The sequence below is a fragment of the Poecilia latipinna genome, unplaced genomic scaffold (genome assembly GCF_001443285.1).
Source record: "Poecilia latipinna isolate Pla-1442-1.1 unplaced genomic scaffold, P_latipinna-1.0 Scaffold144, whole genome shotgun sequence".
Classification (NCBI taxonomy): Eukaryota; Metazoa; Chordata; class Actinopteri; order Cyprinodontiformes; family Poeciliidae; genus Poecilia; species Poecilia latipinna.
The window spans coordinates 459,893-480,612 of record NW_015112760.1 but is presented as its reverse complement, the minus strand read 5'-3'; the positions used below and the strand labels follow the sequence as shown (position 1 = coordinate 480,612).

Sequence of the window (20,720 nt, the reverse complement as noted above, 5' to 3'; positions counted from 1 at the left end):
CTCCAAAAACTCACAAAAGCAGCAATTTTTGGTCTTTTTATTCAACTGCAATTGTCTTAATCTTCAAGTAAAACAAGGTGGAATAACAAGGGATCAAAGGAATGCAACAAACAAAGAGACGAACCAAAAGTAAGACCATCACCAGGAATCACCCGTTCCCGACAGATATCAAAATTAAATTTTACCATCATCTGGAGCTGTACCGCTCATTTTATTCACATACATTTCCTCTTACATGAACGGAGGGCAGCGAAGTGATGTTGGGGGTGAGAAGAAACCTGTTAGCGCTGATGATGCTGATCAAATGTTTTGAGTATTTTTTTGTTTTTTTTAAACGAGAAGCTGGAGCGCTCCATGCCAGGAGCTTCAACAAGGCGGTCTGAGGTCGGGAAACCATCAGGCCCAACAGGCACTCTTCACAAAAACACTTACCCCCTTTATTCAGTATAAATACAAGACTTTAGCGTTAACTGTTCAATCAGTACATTTTTCAAACTGTAGATACACACTGCAAGATACTTAGGACCGATTAACCCAGTTCATGTGAAACACCAAAACGTGCTGAAAAAGCCACATTATCTCGTCTCAATGTGCAAATTAATCCAATGAACAGAACTGACTGAGTGGGGGGTAACATTGGGTAGTGGGGGGAGGGGTTATCCAGCGCTCTGACAGACCTGCTCTCTTCCCAACACCCTGGAAGAAATCATAAAAATATGCATAACTTATCACAAGAGTTGGTGGAAGTTGCAGAAGCAGTTGTTCTCAAACCTCCAAGTTACAATAAACGGGTCACTTCAGGGTGTAAATGTTGGACAAATTAATTTCTATGTGAAACCCCCCCCAACAGAGGGCGCTGTGAAGTCCCACCTCTGGCTTCCAGTCTTCAATAATTACAGTACTTTTAAGTGTTTAACCTTGCACCTTTCGTCCCTGGAGGTGAATTAAACCACTGCACCTCCTCCGTCGTCATCAGTCCAGCATCCCTGCGCCTCCCCCCTCTCCAGCAGGCACCACCCGGCAGTGAGGGAGGACCGGCTTGGATCACAAAGGGAGGCAGGGAGGCGTCTGCGTCGTGCAGCACGCGCTCCCTGCACAGCAGCCCTAGAGATTGTGACATGCTCTCGTTTCTGCTTGTAACTCTTTTTCTGTAACTCTTTGGCACTCTGGTCATGTCTTGTTGCGTTGTTGATTGGAGGAGGAGCGGGTGCTCGCGGCCGGAGAGCGCGCCTGCACCGCTGCGAGCGCGGCGACGCTCCGCAGCACCCTGTCCGGCATCCCCTCTGCTCCCGGGCTGCTCGTTACCTCCTGGGACTTCCTGCTGTCCTTCCGCCTCTCCCTCCTGTCGCTGTCCCGCTCGCTGCCCGAAGACGCGGCCCGGGAGCCTCTGCGCTCCGTGTTCTGGGAGCTGATGCTGCGGGTGCGCTGGCTGCTGTTGCTGCTGCTGCGGCTCCGGCTGCTCCGCCCGCCGCAGTCGCCCTCGCAGTCGCTGCTCATGCTGCTGCAGGCGCTGTGGCCTTCGCCTTCCTTCCCTCTCGACAACTTCTTGCCATCCTTCTCCTCGGGTTTGGGCCTCTTGTACTCCACCTCCAGCGGCGGAACCAGCTGACCAGGACACTGCCTGGTGGAGCGGGAAGCGGGGCGGCTCGCCTGATCTGGCGTTGAAGGTTTGCCGCTTTTGTTCTTGTTGTTATTCGGATTCACGGCGTTACTTTGAGGAGAGGCCGGGACTTTAGGCTTTTGGTTTTTGTCAGAAGTGGAAGCAGCAGCTTTGGCTGCTGAATCTTTCCGCGGCGTGTGACCAGGAGTGTCCACTCTGCCTTTCATGGCTAGAAGCTTGGCAGCCGCATTCAGGGCCGAGCAGCGCTTCCCTAAAACTTCTGGCTCGGGCGGCATCAAGGGGGCGCTGTTTGTCTGTGCTTTGCTATCCTGTGGCGGCTGAGGTCCCGTGGACTTCCTGGTCATCCTGACAGAAGAAGTGTCGCTTCCCGACTCCCCCCCAGTGGATGCAGTGGCATTGTTTGATGCGTTTTTGTCAGAGCTGTCTGAATTTTTCACGCCCTTACTCTCCTTGTTGCCCACTTCCTTCTCCTCGTCCTGCAGGCGGCACTTGGCGGATCGGGTAAGTCGGGTCCTGCTCTCACTGCTTTCAGAGTCGGAGGAGGAAGAGGAAGACCCAGACCGTCTCCTGCGAGAGGCAGCCGTCACACCTTCATTCTTAGTCTCTTCCTCATCTTCCTCCTTCTCATCTGGCCCTCCCTCAGCTGCGTCTGTTCGCCTCTTCTTGCCAGGATGTCTGTTCTCGTAGGTCTTCTTGTGGTGAGCGTGTCTAGTGAGGGTCGATGAAGAGCTCCCAGACGATGGAGAAGAGGAGCGCACAGATTCTTGGCTGCTCTCACGGCTGATGGATCTCTTCTGCTTGGAATGTTTCTGATCTTCAGCAGCTTCCTGCTCTGCTTCTTTCCCATCTCTATCTTTCGGAGGAGCACCTTTTGGTTCTTCTTTTTCCTTTCCTGTGTCAGAGGAAGCTTCCACCTTTCTCCTCTTAGGCGGTGGCGTACAGCTCTTCTCCTCCTTACTGGACTCTGCTTCATCCTTCATAGCATCTGCAACTATTTCTACTTCACAGTCTCCTTTAGTTTCCATTATTGTAGCAGATTTCTCAGCGGTTGCGTCCGTCTGGAGAGGCGTCTCAGTAGGAGTCTCTTCAGAAGCATTGGTGGATGTGGACGGTTCTTCCACTGGGGAAATGGCTGCAGCGGTTTGGGTCGGGGAAATGGCTGCAGCGGTTTGGGTCGTGGAAACCGAAGGAGACAAATCAGGGGTGGCAGCTGATATTTGGACTGCTTCCATGGTTGTAGAAGTTGATGTAGATCTAATCTCTGAAGGACTTTCTGATGATGAGATTTCCATCATTCTCTCAGCTGCTGCAGTGGTAGAGGACGTTGCACTGACTTCCTCTATCGAAGGTAAACAAGTTTCTGCAAATGTGTTCGTCTCAGCAGACATTGCGTCAGAGGTATCTTCAGGGTTTGGCTCGGCAGATGCCTCTGTAGAACTTTCATGTTCTGGCGCTAACTGAGCCTCTGAAGCCGGTTCAGTCGGTGGTGGTGTGGAAACTGACTGTATCAGGACTGCGGTCTCTTCAGTCTTTGGTGACGGAGTATCGTCTTCAGCAGACGGAGTAACTGTTGCAGGAGACTCATCAGACATGTTTGAGTTTGGTGAGGTTCTTTGCTCGGTTTCTTCTGGAATTGTGCTGTTTGATTGGTTGGCCAGAGGCATTTGCGCTGCACCTGGAAGTGTTTCTGAAGACGCCTTTGTAACCTCCCGAGCTCCATGTGGAGTCGAGGTAACAGCCGGTTCTGGAGGTGCAGCAGAGTCCTCCTGTGGAGCAGCAGTTGTAGTTGTGTGCGAGTCGTCTGTTGTGACGACACTTTCTGTTTTATCAGGCTCCAATGAAGGTTGAAGTGTTTGGACTGTTGCGGCAGGTGGAGGGCTAGCGTTTGAAGGTGCATCATCTGCAGGGGATCTAGAAGAGTCCGGTTCTTTTGGTTTCAAAGGTGCAGGGACAGGGGAAGAGGTTGGTTCTGAAGCAGCTGTAGAAACAACAGTGGTTGGAGATCCTGCCGAGACTGATGGAGGTGAGGTGGGACTTGTGGCCTCCGGGGCGGAAACTAGAGTTGATGGGAGGAGACTCTCAACTGGAGTTGATGTGGCAGCAGAAGCAGGAACTGGTGCTGGTTCGGCTGGTACCTGAATCGGAGGAGAATCAAATATGGATGTTTCAACTTTATTTTCATCAGAGGGCTGTGCTGAATTTGAAGTCTCTGTTGGTGTTTCGATGGCTCTGGTGGACTCAGTCACTGTTGTAACTGTGTTGGGAACAACTGCAGTTGGAGAGTCCGAGGGGACTCTGCTTTCGGTTTGTGGTACACTGGAGCTTTGCGCTTCACAAACAGAATCTGACATGACTGTGGAGTCTTTACGGGGACGACCCCTCCTCCGTTTCGGGGACAGAGGGGGGCTCTTGTCCTCGCTTGGGGAGGAAGGTGAGGGAGTCACTCTGGTTTCAGGTTCAGGTAAAGCAGTGTGGATCTTGGGGGGCCGGCCTCTCTTTCTTTTACAAGGCATCCCAAGGCAGTTGATGCTGGACTCCGTCTCTGATTTCTTGGTCTGGGGCGCTCCTCTTCCTCGACCTTGAAGCTGCTGCTGTTCACCCAGCTGAGCCGCCATGCGGGATTCGGTCTCCAGTCTGCGTCGCACAGGAAGGTTTCGTAACACCGGCATGTCAGGAGAAAGGTGCGGTGGGGAGTACGGAGGGTAACCTCTGACAGGCTGAGGGTGGACAGTAAGACTTTGGCTGGACTCGGTCTCCTGGGGAGATCTGTCCACAGTGAGTTTAGTCTTTTCATTGGAGCTCTGGGATGTGTTGTCCTTGCTTTGCTCGTCAGTAAATCCAGTGGGGTGCTCCTCCACTGCCACCTCCTCCAAGGAGACTCCAGCTTCGCTTCCTCTCCTTCTCCTCCTTCGTGGCTCCTTCTCCTCCACCACCGTGACGAGCCTCCCTGGAAGTTTCCGCAAGACTTTAGCTAATGGGGAATCGTCCACCAGGCCCCGGAGCACCTCGCCATCTGCCGACTGGCGCTTACGAGGTGATCTGGAGCTTGTGGAGGGAGGAGACATGTGCCCATCATCATCTTTGGTCAGATGTTCTGCTCCAAAGCTGGAGTCTAATGAAGACTCAGACATTCTCCTTTCTTTCTCGTCTTCTTTATCCTCTCTGGCTGCTTTGGAGCTTTTGGAGTCGGACTCTCCGGCGCCCTGCTGCTTCCCTCCAGGAGGATAGCTCGTAGAAGGGGAAGGCAATGGACTGGAATGGGAACGGCTGGGCTGAACCCTCGTTTTCACAGTCTGGTGATCTCTGGCAGGAGACGAGCCTTTGAAAGACTTGGAGTCTTGAAGCTTGGTGGATGTGTACGTTTTGACAGGGGTGGAGTCTTTGGCAGCTCCTCGTCCTCTCAGACCGCTACGGAGTCTTTCAGGCACTTCTCTCGGCGGTTCAAGTTCGGTTTCAGGCGAAGCTCCACGAAGTCGACCGCTGGTCCGCGTGGAGGTCAGGGTCTTGTCCTTTGGTTTGCGTCCGCGGCGAGCAGGAGCTTGCTGAGTGGGTTCAGTAGAAACAGGCGTTGACATGAAGTCATCGTCATCTTCATCTGATGTAGGGTGAAGCATTAGTCCCTCCTCCTTGGCTTGGTCCAGACCCTTCCTGGCAGCTTCCACCTGCTCCTAAAACACAAGAGCAGAATTCACAGTTTAGGTTTTGATTTCAGTAAATGTTCAGAATTATTATTATTTTGATCCAATTCTGTTATATGAATGCAAACATTTAAAATACAGATAAACTATATCATCATTAGGAAGTAGATTTATTTTAGTTATTCAATTCAAAAAGTCAAGCTTGAACATATTATATTGAGAGTGATATATTTACAATGTTTATTTCTGGTGCCATAATTATAGACTTTGATAAAAGTGTTTGGTAAAGGCATATTTACATGAGTGGGATGGCCCAATCACACAGCCACTTTGCTGCTGGCTTGTTTGCAAAACATGTTAATTCAATGTTGAATCATGATCCCAAAGGTTGAATTTATGGAAAAGGTTGATGACTGATGGTGGATCAACCATCAAACAATCACCCAATTCTAGCCAATTAATTAATGTTGAAAATATCTCAACGAATCAATGTTGTTTTTTGGTCGAATTCTAATAGTGAAAATGCCAGCATCTAATCCAGTGTTTTTTCCCATCACTGGTCCTCCAAGCACACTGACCTGCAAGTTTTAGGCATTTCCATAATTAGGCACACACGATTTTAATTGATGGCTGATTGACAGGGTTTTGCTGAACTGAAAACATGCAAGTCAGCTTGCCTTGAGGACCAGAGTCTAATCAATTTTGAATCCAAGTATGCCGTTTGTTGCACCCCTCCTCCTGATCCCCCTATACCCGCCCCCCAAACCTTCCCTACTTTTCACTCCCTCCCCCCACTCACCCATTCCTCCCAACCTTCCCCTATTTACTCCCCCCTTCCCTTCCTCATCCCCTCCTTCAGCTCTGGGTCAAAACATTTTATTATTAGGTGGGGGTTAATCATGTTTCAAATTAAGCACTACATGTTGAGAACAGTGGGTTGTGATTCCTTTCTGTACATTTTCTTACTTGTCTGTAAATATTATTACTGACTGTGCATAATGTGTTGACACAAAAACATCTACAAGTCACTACAAGGAGTGGAACGGTCTGCCTCCCCGTTTACACTAGTGGTTTGTCCCAACCCAACAGCCACTTTGCTGCTGGCTTGTTTGCAACCGGCTTCTAAACTGAATTCCACTCTGAGCACTTTTATGGTAAGTTTTTCAATATTACTTTGATCTTAAATATGCTCATTAAAAAATAACTGCATTGTTTTGTGCCTGTAGTAATCTTGGTTATTTTGGGGCAAACCAGATATTTTTTAATAAATTAAGTCATGTCAGCTTTTGTATATTTTTTTTAGCCTGTCCACCACTCTAGGCCCTATGAGATATTGTGGGATTTGAGTTTTTAAAAATAGGGTGGGGCCTATTGTTTGGTCTGGAAGAGCATGTGGTGGACAAGGAAGTGTAAGGCTGCTGCAGGTGGGCTTTAAATCATTTCAAATCACTTGTTTTTCATTTTTTTATTATGATGTTCCTAGGGACATGCTCAGATGTGCCTCTGTTCCAGAACAGCTGATTCAGATGATTGCATGACCTTCTGCAGCCGTCAAGAACTGCAGAAGGCTGTTAATCACCCACAGATTCAATCCAGGTGTGGTGGAAGGGAAACACCTGAAACATGCAAGGAAGGTGAGACACTGATCTAAACCTGTTAACGACTGATTCAATCTGTTGATTCTTGGATTGGTAACTGGTTAAACTGAACTGGACTATTACTACTTGTGCTGGATCATTATCAGCATATTGACATTTTTGAATGAATTTAATCATTAACTTGTTGGAAATGTTTGTGGTTAATGGAAGATTGAACCAGTTATTTGATGCAAGTTTATCCTTTATAAATTGTACATTTTTACAACTTCAGTACAAATCACCTTTTGCTCTATTTTTCCGTCTCTGGTGTGTTAAATGAACCCTAATCTTCCCTGAGTTATCGTTAGGTTTTCTGGTAAACGGCCCTTTATTTTAAAAATTGATTCCCTCATTTTAACGTAAGTGCAGTATCATAAATGCTACACTATGGTGCAGCTTGATAGGTAAATGTAGTTGCATATGACAACTAACATTAAGGTAAATTGATGAATATTCATTAGCGTGTCCTTATTAATTTGAGTGTACATGGGGAACCCTACGGTTTGTTCTCAGAACTATAACCAGTACACTATTTAATATTTCAATGTCTCTCAGAACTTTTCGAATGTTTATCATCTTTCTAACTGGTGCCTTCCTCACTCTCATTTTTGTTTTTCAGCTGCTGCTCTGCAGTTTGACCCAAAGCTGACTGTCGGACAACAGCGAAACTGTCAAGAAGTGGCTTCATTATGTGCCAGAATGGGAAGAAGGCATCGCAAGGAACCAACCAAAGTGACGCCAAGCAGTCAAACTGGGGTTACCCCAACTTGTACTGTTTCCCTGGTTCATAGAGTACAAAGCTTAAGCTCATGGATGCTGAGGACAGTCAAAAGGAGTCAAATATGTTTAAAGATCTATCCCTCTTTTCTTAAATAAAATTATCAATGCCATTTTGTCATTAACCTTTTGTGCACACATTTTTGGAAATATGTTAAAGAATTTTGAACGACATACCCATGATACCCATCATCTATCAATAAAATGGTGTGCAACACCAGTGAAGAAGCTTTTAGTGGTATGTTATGATGCAGACCAAAAGATGTACATACATCCTTAGCTTTCATTCAATGTAAAAACACAAATATGCATGCAGATCCACATTCAAATGATGGTTGAATAAACACTGATATAGTGTCAGTTATGGCTGAAACCCTAACGTTGATTCAACATGCAAGTCACTGACCACTCTTTATTCAGTGTAAAAATGAGACATTTGTTGATCAGAAAACAGGATATTTATAGCTGGTTGCTCCTAATTATTTCTGGAGTTGCACCAGCCAAATTCTCGCTGCAGCTCCAGTTCATCAAAAATATCTCGGCAATGATCAGTTAAAGTTAAAAGCAGATGGCTGATTATTAATCAGCCACCAAAAAACATAAAATTCACATATTTGTCTTGAGCGAGAGTAGAACTCGGAGGGAAAACAAATCTGCTTCTCATCCAGTTATTTCCCCTCTAACGATTCTTCAGTAAAACACGAGAGAATTTAGAGTGAGAAGTTACTTCTGCTTGCTTCAGCTCCTCCTTGCAGACGTCTTCCAAAGAAGCTTCCAGGAAGTTCATGGCGTAGCGTTCAATGGGAGTGAGCTGCAGACATGCAGGAGAGATGTGAGCGGACAGCCGAGCAGAACCGGATCAACATCTGGAAACCCAGAATCACTTCATCAGTTACCTGTTCTACTAAAGCAGCGATTTCCTGTTCAGCTTTGGACAGCTCCTCCACTTCCTCCTGCTCCCCTCCGTCGTCCAGCGGGATGTTCTCGTTGAACTCTGCCAGCTCAGCCACCTGCTCCGCTTTGGCCTGCGAAGCCGCCACGATGTCCTCCTCATCCTCGGCTCGGCATAGCGCCTGGACCGATCGTAAAGCAACGGGATGAGTCGAGCAGCAACAAGATGAGGACCTAAGGTATTTCTGGGAGATGATGGGATAAAAGCTCACCTGTTCTAGGATGGTGGTGCTCTGTTTGTTGACGCCCTCCTCTTCCTCAGCCTGAGGGACGGACAGCTCCACAGCCACCTCCCTCTTCTCCCCATCGTTGACGTCAAACAGCTCCCTGATGGTTTGCTGAACGAAAGGAATCATTTAGCTGATTAAAGACTTTCATTTTTCATCGACACCTTCTCAAACATAGATGGATGTTGGTACCTCTTTGAAGAAGGCAGTAGTGAAGTTTCCTCCCTCTATCGCCATATCTCCCAGCATCCTCTTCTGGTTGGCTTTCTTTAAAATGTTTTCCTCGACCGTTCGCTCACTGATTAGTCTGAAAAAGCAAAAAAATGAAAACTGTTGTAAAAAACAATTTGGCTAACATTAACATGAATGTGTTTGGCAGTTGAATCGCACAGGACAAATATGACTTAAAACTGAAATTATCAGTGCCATTTATTTTATTTTTTTTTTAAGTCAGGCTTTTTGTGGACAAACAGATGTAATTAAATGCACCACCTGTAGATATGGACGTCTCGGGTCTGGCCGATTCTGTGGCAGCGGTCTTGCGCCTGAGCGTCCATGGTGGGATTCCAGTCGCTGTCGTAGAAAACCACAGTATCAGCCCCGGTCAGATTGACCCCAACGCCCCCGCTGCGGGTTGACAAAATGAAGCAGAAGATGCGTCGGTCTGCGTTGAAGCGCTCCATGAGGGCCTGCAGAAGAAGGCGTGAGAAATGGTGAGAATCAGACATGTCAAAATGCCACATTTACTCGTGTAGCAGATTTAAAAACGGCTAATGAAAGTGCTTCTAAGAACCGTTTAGCGTTTCAATGTCACTCAGTCTTCTTTTCAGAATAATATTTCAGTCATTAGCAGGAGTTTAAATGGAAACATTTGCCAAACCTGTCTCTGCTCCACGCGGGTGCTGCCGTCCAGACGGAGGTAGATGTGTCCGTGGTAGTTGAGGAACTGCTCCAGGACGTCCAACATGCGCGTCATCTGAGTGAAGATCAGCACTCGGTGGCCTCCAGACTTCAGCTTTCGCAGCAGAGTGTGCAGAGTCTGAAGCTTACCTGCATGCAGAGGACACACGTTAGAGAAAACAGAACCTAGGAGGATACCGAAGTGCTGTTTGGACCCAGGTGTGATCCTGAACATAATATGAGAGATGAATGGGCGACAGTTTGTCCATGAGGTAAAATATCATATTGGTGCTTTTAAGAAGGAACTTAAGACCTTTTTTGTTTGTAAACAAACATTTTTGGCCTGCCATGTTATAATGTTTATGATGCTTTTACCGTTTTTTACTACAGAGAAAGGTGCTATATAAATACAATTTACATACTGTGTGAACTCACTATGCTACAAATAAAAGCCAGCTGCATTTATGTAGACCTCAAGTGCTTTGAACAACACTTTTTAGATCTGTTAAGACTGGCAAATTGTTTTGTCTACAGAAATGATACTGAACAGTACTCTATCATTTAATTCTAGGGATCAGAAAAATGTTAATATTAATTAATTAAATACTGAAAAAATTCTATTAAAAAGATTCATCTAAAAAGAAAAGTTAGAGGGACCTCTATGGCGTAGATTTATCCCTACTAAAGACATTCTTTTACTCCTAAAGATTTTTGTTTTTACAGCTGTTTTTGTCTATTAGCAACGTCATTGTTATAGTTTATTTATTTTATTTGGATTTTAGCTTGTAAAGCAAAAGTGGTGGAAATGTGCTACATGAACAAGTCAGAGCAGCAATAAACATTTGAAAAGAAAGCAGGTTGATTTGATTCTTGGACTCTGACTAACATATTTCAACATATTGTTTATCTGTCTCCACAAATAAAAATCCTGCAATGATTTAGATATACAATATGTGGAAAACTGCTGCAAAGTCCAATGATTCAGATGGCTGTCAGACTCGCCTCTCCCCCACTCTTTACGGAAAGTACTCCTTCTGGAACTCACCGCAGTCGTACTGTATGAGCCTCAGGTCAGGAAACTGAGTCCTCATGTTGCAATGGATGCGGTGGAGGCTGCGTGTTAATGGAGCGACCTGACCCGCCAGCGTGGAGGAGAACACTGCCTGCTTGTGGCTCAGAGATGGAGGAGGATGGCAGCAGTGCATGGAGATCAGAGGAGCCTCCACAGGAGGGATCACAAACACAAACCTAAACGAAGAGAAAAAAAAGAAAGCATTAACAAACAAATCTCCCTACTGTATTAGCTTTATATGCGTCTGTTAATGTCGACCTGTCGATTATGTGGCTGAGGTGCTCCACCCTTTGATCGGGGGTGTGGATGGCTTCTCTTAACAAAGGGCTCTGGAACCAGCAGTCCTGCTGCTGCGTGAGCAGACAGCTGCTGTGGCCCGAGCGGCTCCACTCCCCCTCCGCCTTCAGAGCCGCCAGCGACGGATGAGGGCCGGGGAGGAACGTCAGAAAGTCTAAAACCTCGCGGCCAAACACCGGCATCGCCCTGCAGTGGCGCTCATTGACTTGGAAGATGAAGTCGAGCCGACTGTCTCGCTGCCGTTTCATCTCATCAGCCAACCATGACTGTTAAACCACAGAAAGTCAGATGATTGTGAGCAGGAATGTCACAAAAAAAAAAAAAAACGATCATAGAGCAGAATGACCAAAATGAGATGCGCCCACAGGAATCCCACATGCCATCAGGAGGTATTTCTTTCACATGCATGCTTTATTTTTTTGCAGAAATTGAGACTAGAAACAAAGACAATCTACAGGGCATCAGATTGTAGTTCTGGAGTAAGAATGAATTTAAAGATATAAAAGCCGCTCACCACATGGAAAGGAGAGCGTAGAGGCGGGCGGGGTGCCCTCCTGTGTGGGGGATTGGTCTTCGCACTCCCACTGGGCTTCAACTTTACCGGTGGTTGGCTGCTGCTGCCGTCTCGAGGTGCTGCTGAGGGCTTGGCCACAGAAGGCGTGGCAGCAACCACAGTTGGAGCTAAGGATAGGATGGAGAAGAAGGCAGAGAAACACTTAACATATGGCTAATAACCTAGAAAATACAAACTCTACTTTTGTGCATCTTTGGAACGTCACACAGGATTTGTATGATTTTCCAGCAGTAAAATTCAAGAACTTTTTTCCAGCAACAGACATTGTGTTTTAAAACAACACAAATGAACTAAAGAAACAAGTCTTAATTCACTATTACATGATATCAATTTATTACTGCTACTATTAATAGGCAAACTATTCTAGGCAAACTAAAATAAATCAAAATGTTATGTTTTGAAACATATTCCTCACACACCTTATGCACCTGAAAAATCCTCTAGTTTCACTGACAATGTTTAATCTATAAAATATAAGCCCACATTTTATTTCAAGTCATTGGGCCATTAGGAATAATTAATATTCATTACACTAAAACAACACAAACAAATGGTGTTAAGGTTAATTACCTTCCTGCACAAAGAAAGTAAAAAAAAAAAAAAAATTCAGTTTAAGTTTTCTGGGATTTAGCAGATAGAAATGAATCTGGTGAACCTAAACAACAAAAGTTTAGTCTGATTTAACTTCAGACAGAAAAAAATGTGTCTGTCTTTTTATTATCTTTAAATATATAACTTTAATAAATAACGTTTTATAAATTAAGACTAAGTCGATCGTTACATCGAACGATTCGCTTCATCATTGCTCAAATTGTGCAGTTTGACTATCAAGTACTTCCAAGGACTTTATACAGAAGCAGTTTCCAAATGTTGAAAACATTTAATTTGAAATTCAGGCATTTTAAGGGCCTGCAAGCAACCTGCTCACTGTTCTGGCAACATCAAACAAGGCAGGCTGACAGATTAAGTACAAAACTGCACCAGGCTTGCTGGGAAGGGAACACCTGCAGGAAATGTGGATCCAGGGAAGTTTGCTGCAGCTCAGGAAAACAGATCCTCTTAGCATGTTGTCTCACCTGGCTGCTCTATGCTGCAGGGGGGCGGCTGCACTACCTTGAGGACTGGCCTGGGGGCTTGGGGCTGGTTTGGGGTGGAGCTCGGAGGTCTGAGAGGGGCTATAGTGTAGTGAGCCGTAGCGGGGCCGGTACCGGGCCCGGGGGCGCGTGGGGCAATCTGGAGGAGAGCCGTGCTCCGGACAGGGGCGGTGTTGGTGTGAGGGTGCAGGGAAGGGGGCGGAGCCTGGGGAGCAAGACGTGGGGAAGGGGCAACTGCCAGTGTGGGCACGGGCCCACCCTCCTTGCCTGCTGCCTGGCGCACAACAATCTTCACGACTCCAGGGCTGCTCACCGTGGTGGAGGGAACTGAAATGAAACGGGGAGAATTCCCAACTTCAGGACCAACTTCTACGCCTTGGGTTAAATTAACACGAGGTCAAAGGTGAAATACCTTGGGGTGAGGCATTGTGCGGCAGCTTGTTTGCGGCGGGATTGGCGACAGGCGTGTTTGCGGCGTGTGTGGCGGTTGTGGTCTGGACAGTGAGCTGTGCAGGCTGACTGATGAGGTGATGCTGCACGCCACTGGACACCAGGTGCATCACGTTACCTGGAGAGGAAACGGGAGGGAAAAATCCAAATGAGACAAAATCAAACCCCTGGGCTGCTACACAGTTTACACTTCAGAAGTTCAGACTGCTCAAGACTAACTTTAAAATAAGCCATTTCTGACATTAAAGTACAAACATTGAAGAGGTTTTTATCTTTTCTATGTGCAGCATGAAAAACTTTTCAACTTTGACATTTTCAAGACTCTGTTCTCTTTTGCTCAATTAACTGTCCAGCTAATTTTTGTTATTTAGACAAATTAAAACCCAACTTTAGCCAAAATACAGCATCTTTCTCATAACATCATGCTAGTCTCTCATAACAGTAATGTTTTCTGATCATATGAAGCTTCTACCAGCTGGATTCTGTCACTAGACGCAATTAATCTCCATAAGAATAAACATGGAGGTCAACATTTCTGAACATCTGGAGGAAATGTGCAGATGAATCCGGTGCAGCAGAAACCTACCAATGTCCAGATAAAGCCATGACTGAGGGAGGTCCATCACCATCATGGTGGGTTTGGGGAAGATGGTTTAACCTTTTTTGTTTTCTCATCTATAATTTCTCCTATGTCAGATTAGTCAATCCAGTAACAGGTTGATGTAATGAAGCAATATTAAGCATATTTCTCCCTATAATTTTTAGCAAACTATCAGACTTTCAGTTTGTTTTTCTAATACATACCCTAAAAATGTATAATTCTTACTTTTTTTTTTAGTGCCACGTACAGCTTAGTGCGTAAAGCGATTCTTCATATGAGTGAAATGAGTTATTTAAATAAGTCAGTTGTTACACATGGTTTAGTGTCAGTTTGATCCAAGGATCTCGATAAATCTAATTTTAAACGCCTGATAGACGTTTCCATCATTCGTAGCAAACACTAAATCTGCTCTCACACCAGGTTTAACTACTGCAGATCGAGATCCTCCATGACGTCATTTAAACTGTGTAGTTGTGTAAATGACAACCTTGAACTGGGCGTGGGCCGGCTGCTGGGACCTGGTGGATCTGCGCTCCAGACAGGGTCAGTTTGTTGCCTTGAAGCTGGAAGGTGACGGGTTTGCTGCCCTGGCTCGACGACACGGGTCGTCCTGCCAACGAGGCCAGCTGTGCGATGCTCACCACCTCACCGGCTGGGAAAGAAAAACAAGACTAATGTTAGCTTATTCTTTTAGTTGAAAGCAGAGATTTCAGCTGCTGCACTGAAATCAATGTTTTATTTTTACCAGCGGATAATAAATGTGAGTTTTAAAGAGAGAGATAAACCCTAAAGTTAACGCACTCACATGGCAACCTTGCTTGCATATCGGGGCTGAGTAAAACCCTCTGCGGCATGATGCTGCTGGGAGTCGGACTGGGATGGGCCGGTATACCGGCTGCACTGGGCGCACCGGGAGGCCGTACGGTCAGTATCGGCTTCGGGGCGCTGGATCTCACTGCGGTTTGAGGAGCGGGATGAATCGGAGGGCGAGGCGGAGCTGTAGGTGCCACTGAACACACCACTGGAAGATGCGGATAAGAAACTGTGAGCATGCGAATTTAAAAATAAACTAATAAGATTTACGAAGACTTATTTATTTATTTTTATGTTTTTCTTTTCTTTGCATCGACCTTGCTGAACAACAGGAGCAGGAGGAGGAGGAGGAGCAGGAACAGGAGCCGGAGCGGCTTCAGAGACGGGAGAAGGTTTGGGGGTCTGGGCTGCAGGTGGAACGGAGCAGGTGGGTTTGTTCATCAGCAGAACGGGTCGATTATCTCCTTTAGGAGGCGGCTGGAACATCCTAAAGTAAAACCACAACGATCATTCAGAAAAACACTCGTTAACAGGCTGTCAGCAGAAGAAGGTTTACAGAAATTTAGTCGATAAGAAAACGACGACAAAAGACCAGATTGTGATTAAGACCATATTTTATTTTAAGCTAAAATGTGTTGTCAAAATTAACACTGCTCAGAACCAACTTCATGAAGGTCTGCCTCTGAAAGCTCTCTCTAAAAAGTTTAATGAGTTTATTTGTGTAGCACATTTCAAAAACAAGAAGACCCGAGTGATCTGAAGGGTTGATGCAACAAAAAGTCCTTTATGTATTTTGGTGCCAAGTTGTTCAGTAATTTATAGACTAATAAATGTTTTTAAAGTCTGTTTTCTGAGCCAGTGGAAAGACTTTAAAATGTTTCTGACTCACCATGTCAGAAAACAGAGAAAATACCGGATATCAATTATTCATGCCATCACCGTCATTATTTATGGGATGCCTGGCGGCAAAATATAATAAAATATGTTTATTAATAAATCCATCTGACGAACTGGCCAAGTTTAGTCTCTTTCTTTGAAGAACTACTGGATACTTTTCTTCAATAAACCCCTGGTTTGTTCACAGTTCTGTTTCTCTTCCATGTTCAAACATAACTTGCATATCTCTCCTATTCTGCATTTGTCTAAAAATAATAATAATAATCTTGGCTGCGGCATGTACCTGTTGACCTTCATGCGGACCGGTCTGGGTCTCGGCGGTGGTTCAGGGGACTCTGTAATCTCCTGTATAAGCTGGCGGCTGACTCTGTGGCGCGGCAGGAAGATGTCCGCCTGGTAACGGGTGACATGGTGCTCCAAACCGACAAGATCAAATGCAGAAAGGTCGCAGCGCTGGAAAGTTAAAACAGAAATGTTTTTTTTTTTGTTTTTTTTTTTTTGCCATCCTTTCACAGCTCATTTGAGCAGCAAATAAAAGTTTTGTTGAGCATCAATCCATGCTAACCTTCAGAGGAGAAACCTCCAGAGCTTCCTGCACCAGGGAGGCAGTGCGGAAGACGATGGGCTGCGTGATGAAGGGCGACTGGATGGGTCGAGGGTCAAACAAGTTGGGGTGGTTGCACACTTTGCGGAGCTGCATGAGGATGTTGATGACGGACATGAAGTGACCGCTGGCCAGTGTTTCCCGCGTCCTGTGGATCACAGAGAGAGAGAAGGCTGGAGGTTCATTTTCCAGGAGGAAAACTAGTCAGAGCCGAGATCGTGTGACTCTAAAATTAAGCACTACTTTGTATTAGTGTATCACATGAAACCTGTGAAAAAAGTTCAAGCGGCGTGAGTATTTTAAGATATTAAATATTTTTCTGATCCTTCAGGAACTCACGAGGCCTGTGCCATGAAGTCGTCGTAGAGAAACCTCTGCCGTTTGGAGAGGCGGCAGCGAACCACGTGCTCGTATTTCTTCGGCATCTGCTTCTCGACGTCGGCCTTGATCCTCCTGAGCAGGAACGGCCTCAGCACCTTGTGAAGCCTCTTGACTAGGCCTTCGTTGTACTCCTGGCTGCCCTCAATCATTCCCGTCAGCGGGTTGGAGAACCACTCCTTGAACTCCCGGTGGGACTGGAAGACGTGAGGCATGAGGAAGTGCATGAGCGACCAGAGCTCCATCAGGCTGTTCTGCAGGGGAGTTCCTGTCAGCAGCAGCCGGCGGTGGCTGCGATGGAGAGATGGGTAGAAGCGAGGTCAGGATAAAAACTCAGCCAGCAAACATGAAGACGGTTAAATCGAGCAAGTCTGGGCAGTCGGTAACTCAAAATCCCCTAATTTCAGACTCCAGGGGAGCAATACTTTCAGCAGATAATAGGAAGGCTGAACAATGTACAGCAAAGTAGATCTGTTCTAACCTTTTGACCTTTCAACCTCTGTCTGTCATGTAACAAGAAATGCTGACGGCCCTTTGGAAATCTCACTTGTGCGATTTGTTTAGAAATTAGACATTTTCTTTACACGTTACATTAAAATAATTCCAGTAATTAACAGCGCTTAAAAGAAACCACTCTTAATCCTAATTCTGGAAGCTTGGAAAAGTAAATATACATTTTCAAAGTTCTTACATCTTACATTATAGTTTTTAGAAAGTGGTCAAAAATGGTTACAATTTTTTTTATCAATAGCACAAATTCTGATTGATGTATTTTTACTTTTGTGTGTTATGGACCTTTGGAGGAAAAAAAAAATAGCTGAATCAGCAGGTCAGACCTCAAAGAAAAATAGAAATTCAGGAAAATCCACAGTGGTACATCTCTGGTTTACTGAACAACAACAAAAAGTCTCCTCTCTTTTGGTAATTTTAGCTGGAATATAGTCCAGCAGCCTGAATCTAACTTTTCCTTCTGCTTCATATGTCTTTGCAGACGATTCTCCATTGACATAATGCACATTGGCAGGCCTCCAGCCAAACGTCTCATAATGAAAATTAGCGGAAAATAATTATTTTTTCCACATCTTTGCAGCCCGGATAGAGTTGGTTCAGCATTCCCACGGTAAAAAGGTCAACAGTTGCATTATTCATTTCATCCACTAAAGCTATGACAAAAATATTCCATCTATTATAAGACACAAATGTTTAATTTGAATGACAATGACAATAATGATAGTCAGTTTGACAATGAATTAAAACAAAAAAAAACAAAAAATCCAAAATATTGATTATTTCTTCTACATGTAATAAATCAAAAGACATTCCTTCAATATTTTCTATTTGTAAGTGATTTCAATTCATATAAACTCGATGAATCAAAGCTAATGAATCAAAGCAGCAGCGCACAACTTTATCAACTCATTCGTCTCATGTAAAAAAGCTTTGCTTTAACTTAACCTGTTACGCTGCAAGTTTACATTTTGCTTCTATTCATTTTAAGCCACCAGAGGGCAGCGTCAGACACGGATAGAAACCTGTGACAAATGAACTTTGACCTGAGCAGTCCAGCTCAACTTTCAGCTGATGATTAAGAGTCAGGACGGATCGCAGTGTGACGGGACGCAAAAGGCTCTGATGTCTCTCTGCAGATCACAACATGCCTGGATTTTGGAAATACTCATGAAATGAGCCATAAAAATATCATATTACCAGGAAGAACAGAAAAATAAAATACCAGAACGTCAGCAGTTTTTACTCGATAGTATTACTCTTGCAATTAAAAAACTGCAGTAAAAGAGTCGATTCACAACTGTCACCTTATAGACAAAAGAATGGGACTACCAGCTCATTACAATAACTGCAGCCATTTAATGTTTAGAACAATAACAGATCTGATAGAGTAGCGCTCTTTTATGATAGCGATAATAAGAGGTGAAATATTTCAGACACACCAAGCGAGGTTCGACAGGCTCTACAGACCTATTGAAGTTCAGCAGACTCTGCCAACGCTGGGACTTAAAGTTCTTGATGTTCTGAGCCTCGTCGAGGATCAGATAGCGCCAGGACTTTCGCCTGAAGGCCTGGTGATCCTGCAGCACCAGCTTGTACGACGTGATGCAGACGTGGAAAGCGTTGGGTTTCGTCCAGCCCTGTGAAAAGAAGTGGAGAATAAAAAGTGAGCTGTTCTCATTTTTCACTGGCAAGGTTCTTAAAAAAAAAAAAAAAAAAAAAAAAAAAAAAACCCCTAAAAAGTTGTCCCTTTTTGTTATGGCAGATTTAAGGATAAATATGAGTAAAAGCGGCTAAAAAATGGAATGTGTGGTTTTCAAAGATCTATGGTGAGAATATGTACTCAGTCTCCCTAAACTACAAAACTGTTCCTAACCCTCGCAAGCCGCCATTTTGATATTTTTAATCATACAATCCAACAATCATAATTTGAATCCTCCTTCAGAATGATGCACTATTTTGTGTTTGTCACATTGAAATCCCAGTAAGATATATCGAAGTCTGTGGCTGTAATGCAACAAAACGTGGAAATGAACAATTGACATGAAAACTTTCCAAAAGTTGTGGATTGGTCGCTGCTGCCTCGTGGTATTATAAGGGTGTAACCTGGGCTACAATTCTGCTTCATGCTCTCAATATTTCAGCCCCACGTCATACATGATGCCGCCACACGCCCAATAAAAGAAAAAAGCTGCAGACAAACCCAATAAAGCAGAGAAACATCACCTGTCTCTTCAGCTTCCTCTCCTTCTGGCTTCCAAAGTAGGTGAGGATCTTAAACCCTGGACACCAGCGCTTCAGCTCCATCTCCCAGTTCAGCATCACACTGGTGGGGACAATGATGAGGTGGGGACCCCAGTTCCCTAAAGAAGAAGAAGAAAAAAAACTGGTTAACGGAAAGCACGTGTACGTGGAGAGGGATTTTAAAAACAGGCTTGAAGAATAAATCAATACTGGCTGTTACCTTTTTCACAGGCCAGGTGGGCTAACAGAGCGATGGTCTGGATGGTTTTCCCCAGGCCCATTTCATCAGCCAGAATCCCATTGAGCTTCTTCTCGTACATGGTGACCAACCAGTCCAGTCCGATGTGTTGGTATTCCCGCAGTGTTCCATGAAGGAGGAATGGGATGGGGGTCTTTACCTTTAGAAGGGAAAAATATGAGAAAGCAATGATCCAGATGTGAACAGGGTTAGAACGAAGATGCACAGAAAAACAGACCGGTGACCAGAATCGGACCATTTTCAGATTATCCAGCCCTGACTGGTAATACTGACAGGTTTAAAAACAGTCTAAGGAAGAACTATTATTTAAAAATAATGTACTTTCTACAACATGTCTGCGGTTCATTGAGCTTCAAGAGAGAATATGACTTTAAGCAGATAATAGGAAGGATTTATGTAGTAAAGCTACATATTTACGCTTTAAGGCTTTCAACTTGAAGAATATTGTGGATTTGGAAATCAATCAATCAAATTTTATTTGTATAGCACATTTCAGCAGCAAGACATTTCAAAGTGCTTTACATAATTAAAACAAAAACAGCAAGAGAAAGAGAAAGATATTTTGAAAAAGATTAAAAAAGATAAAAACATTAAAACCCCTTTTAGGACTTCAGTTAACTGGCGTTTAACTGGGGCTCTAACCCTCTGGGACTTTAGTTAAACGTCATTTAACAAGGATTCTCACACCCCTAGATATAGATTCGTTGAACTGGGACATTTTCCGGGGGGGCTTTACATAGACGGTGTGAAAGAGAAATAAAAAGAAGTTAATAACTAGATGAAAACTAAAGATAAAAACATTAAAAACATTGAAGACATCAAAACCCGCACTCTAATCCTAATTTAGCCATAAGCAACTCTAAACAGGTGGGTTTTAGTCTAGATTTAAAGGCACTCAGTGTTTCAGCTGTTTTACAGTTTTCTGGAAGTTTGTTGATCTATGGTGCATAGAAGCTGAATGCTGCTTCTCCTCATTTGGTTCTAGTTCTGGGGATGGAGACCAGAACCAGAAGATCTGAGGGGTCTAGACGGTTGGTACAGCAATAACAGATCTTAAATGTATTGTGGTGCTAAACCGTTCAGTGATTTATAAACTAACAACAGTATTTTAAAGTCTATTCTCTGAGTTACAGGGAGCCAGTGCAGGGACTTTAAAACTGGTGTTATGTGCTTCATCTT

At 44.6% G+C, this 20,720-nt stretch overlaps 1 protein-coding gene and 1 long non-coding RNA gene across 2 annotated transcripts in view; one reads left to right on the top strand and one right to left on the bottom strand.

The window, feature by feature from the left end:
- Window positions 1-21: 21 nt before the first annotated feature.
- Window positions 22-20,720, bottom strand: part of srcap (Snf2-related CREBBP activator protein) — a 46,911-nt gene continuing 26,212 nt past the window's right edge. The window contains exons 13-33 of the mRNA XM_015029131.1: window positions 19,503-19,680; window positions 19,265-19,401; window positions 18,509-18,678; window positions 16,493-16,822; window positions 16,115-16,301; window positions 15,833-16,002; window positions 14,970-15,139; window positions 14,645-14,860; window positions 14,327-14,491; window positions 13,201-13,356; window positions 12,771-13,115; window positions 11,635-11,801; window positions 11,082-11,386; window positions 10,797-10,999; window positions 9,732-9,901; window positions 9,344-9,540; window positions 9,044-9,158; window positions 8,837-8,962; window positions 8,570-8,746; window positions 8,401-8,484; window positions 22-5,289 (exon numbers count right to left, since the gene is read on the bottom strand). Of these exons, the coding sequence (XP_014884617.1) occupies window positions 1,171-5,289; window positions 8,401-8,484; window positions 8,570-8,746; window positions 8,837-8,962; window positions 9,044-9,158; window positions 9,344-9,540; window positions 9,732-9,901; window positions 10,797-10,999; window positions 11,082-11,386; window positions 11,635-11,801; window positions 12,771-13,115; window positions 13,201-13,356; window positions 14,327-14,491; window positions 14,645-14,860; window positions 14,970-15,139; window positions 15,833-16,002; window positions 16,115-16,301; window positions 16,493-16,822; window positions 18,509-18,678; window positions 19,265-19,401; window positions 19,503-19,680 (7,887 nt within the window). The 3' untranslated portion in view covers window positions 22-1,170. The remainder of the gene's footprint in view (window positions 5,290-8,400; window positions 8,485-8,569; window positions 8,747-8,836; window positions 8,963-9,043; window positions 9,159-9,343; window positions 9,541-9,731; window positions 9,902-10,796; window positions 11,000-11,081; window positions 11,387-11,634; window positions 11,802-12,770; window positions 13,116-13,200; window positions 13,357-14,326; window positions 14,492-14,644; window positions 14,861-14,969; window positions 15,140-15,832; window positions 16,003-16,114; window positions 16,302-16,492; window positions 16,823-18,508; window positions 18,679-19,264; window positions 19,402-19,502; window positions 19,681-20,720) is intronic.
- On the top strand, window positions 6,094-18,168 carry LOC106945443 (uncharacterized). Its single transcript, XR_001424566.1, has 4 exons — window positions 6,094-6,893; window positions 7,516-8,094; window positions 11,586-11,588; window positions 18,158-18,168. It is a non-coding gene; the product is annotated as an uncharacterized LOC106945443 (long non-coding RNA).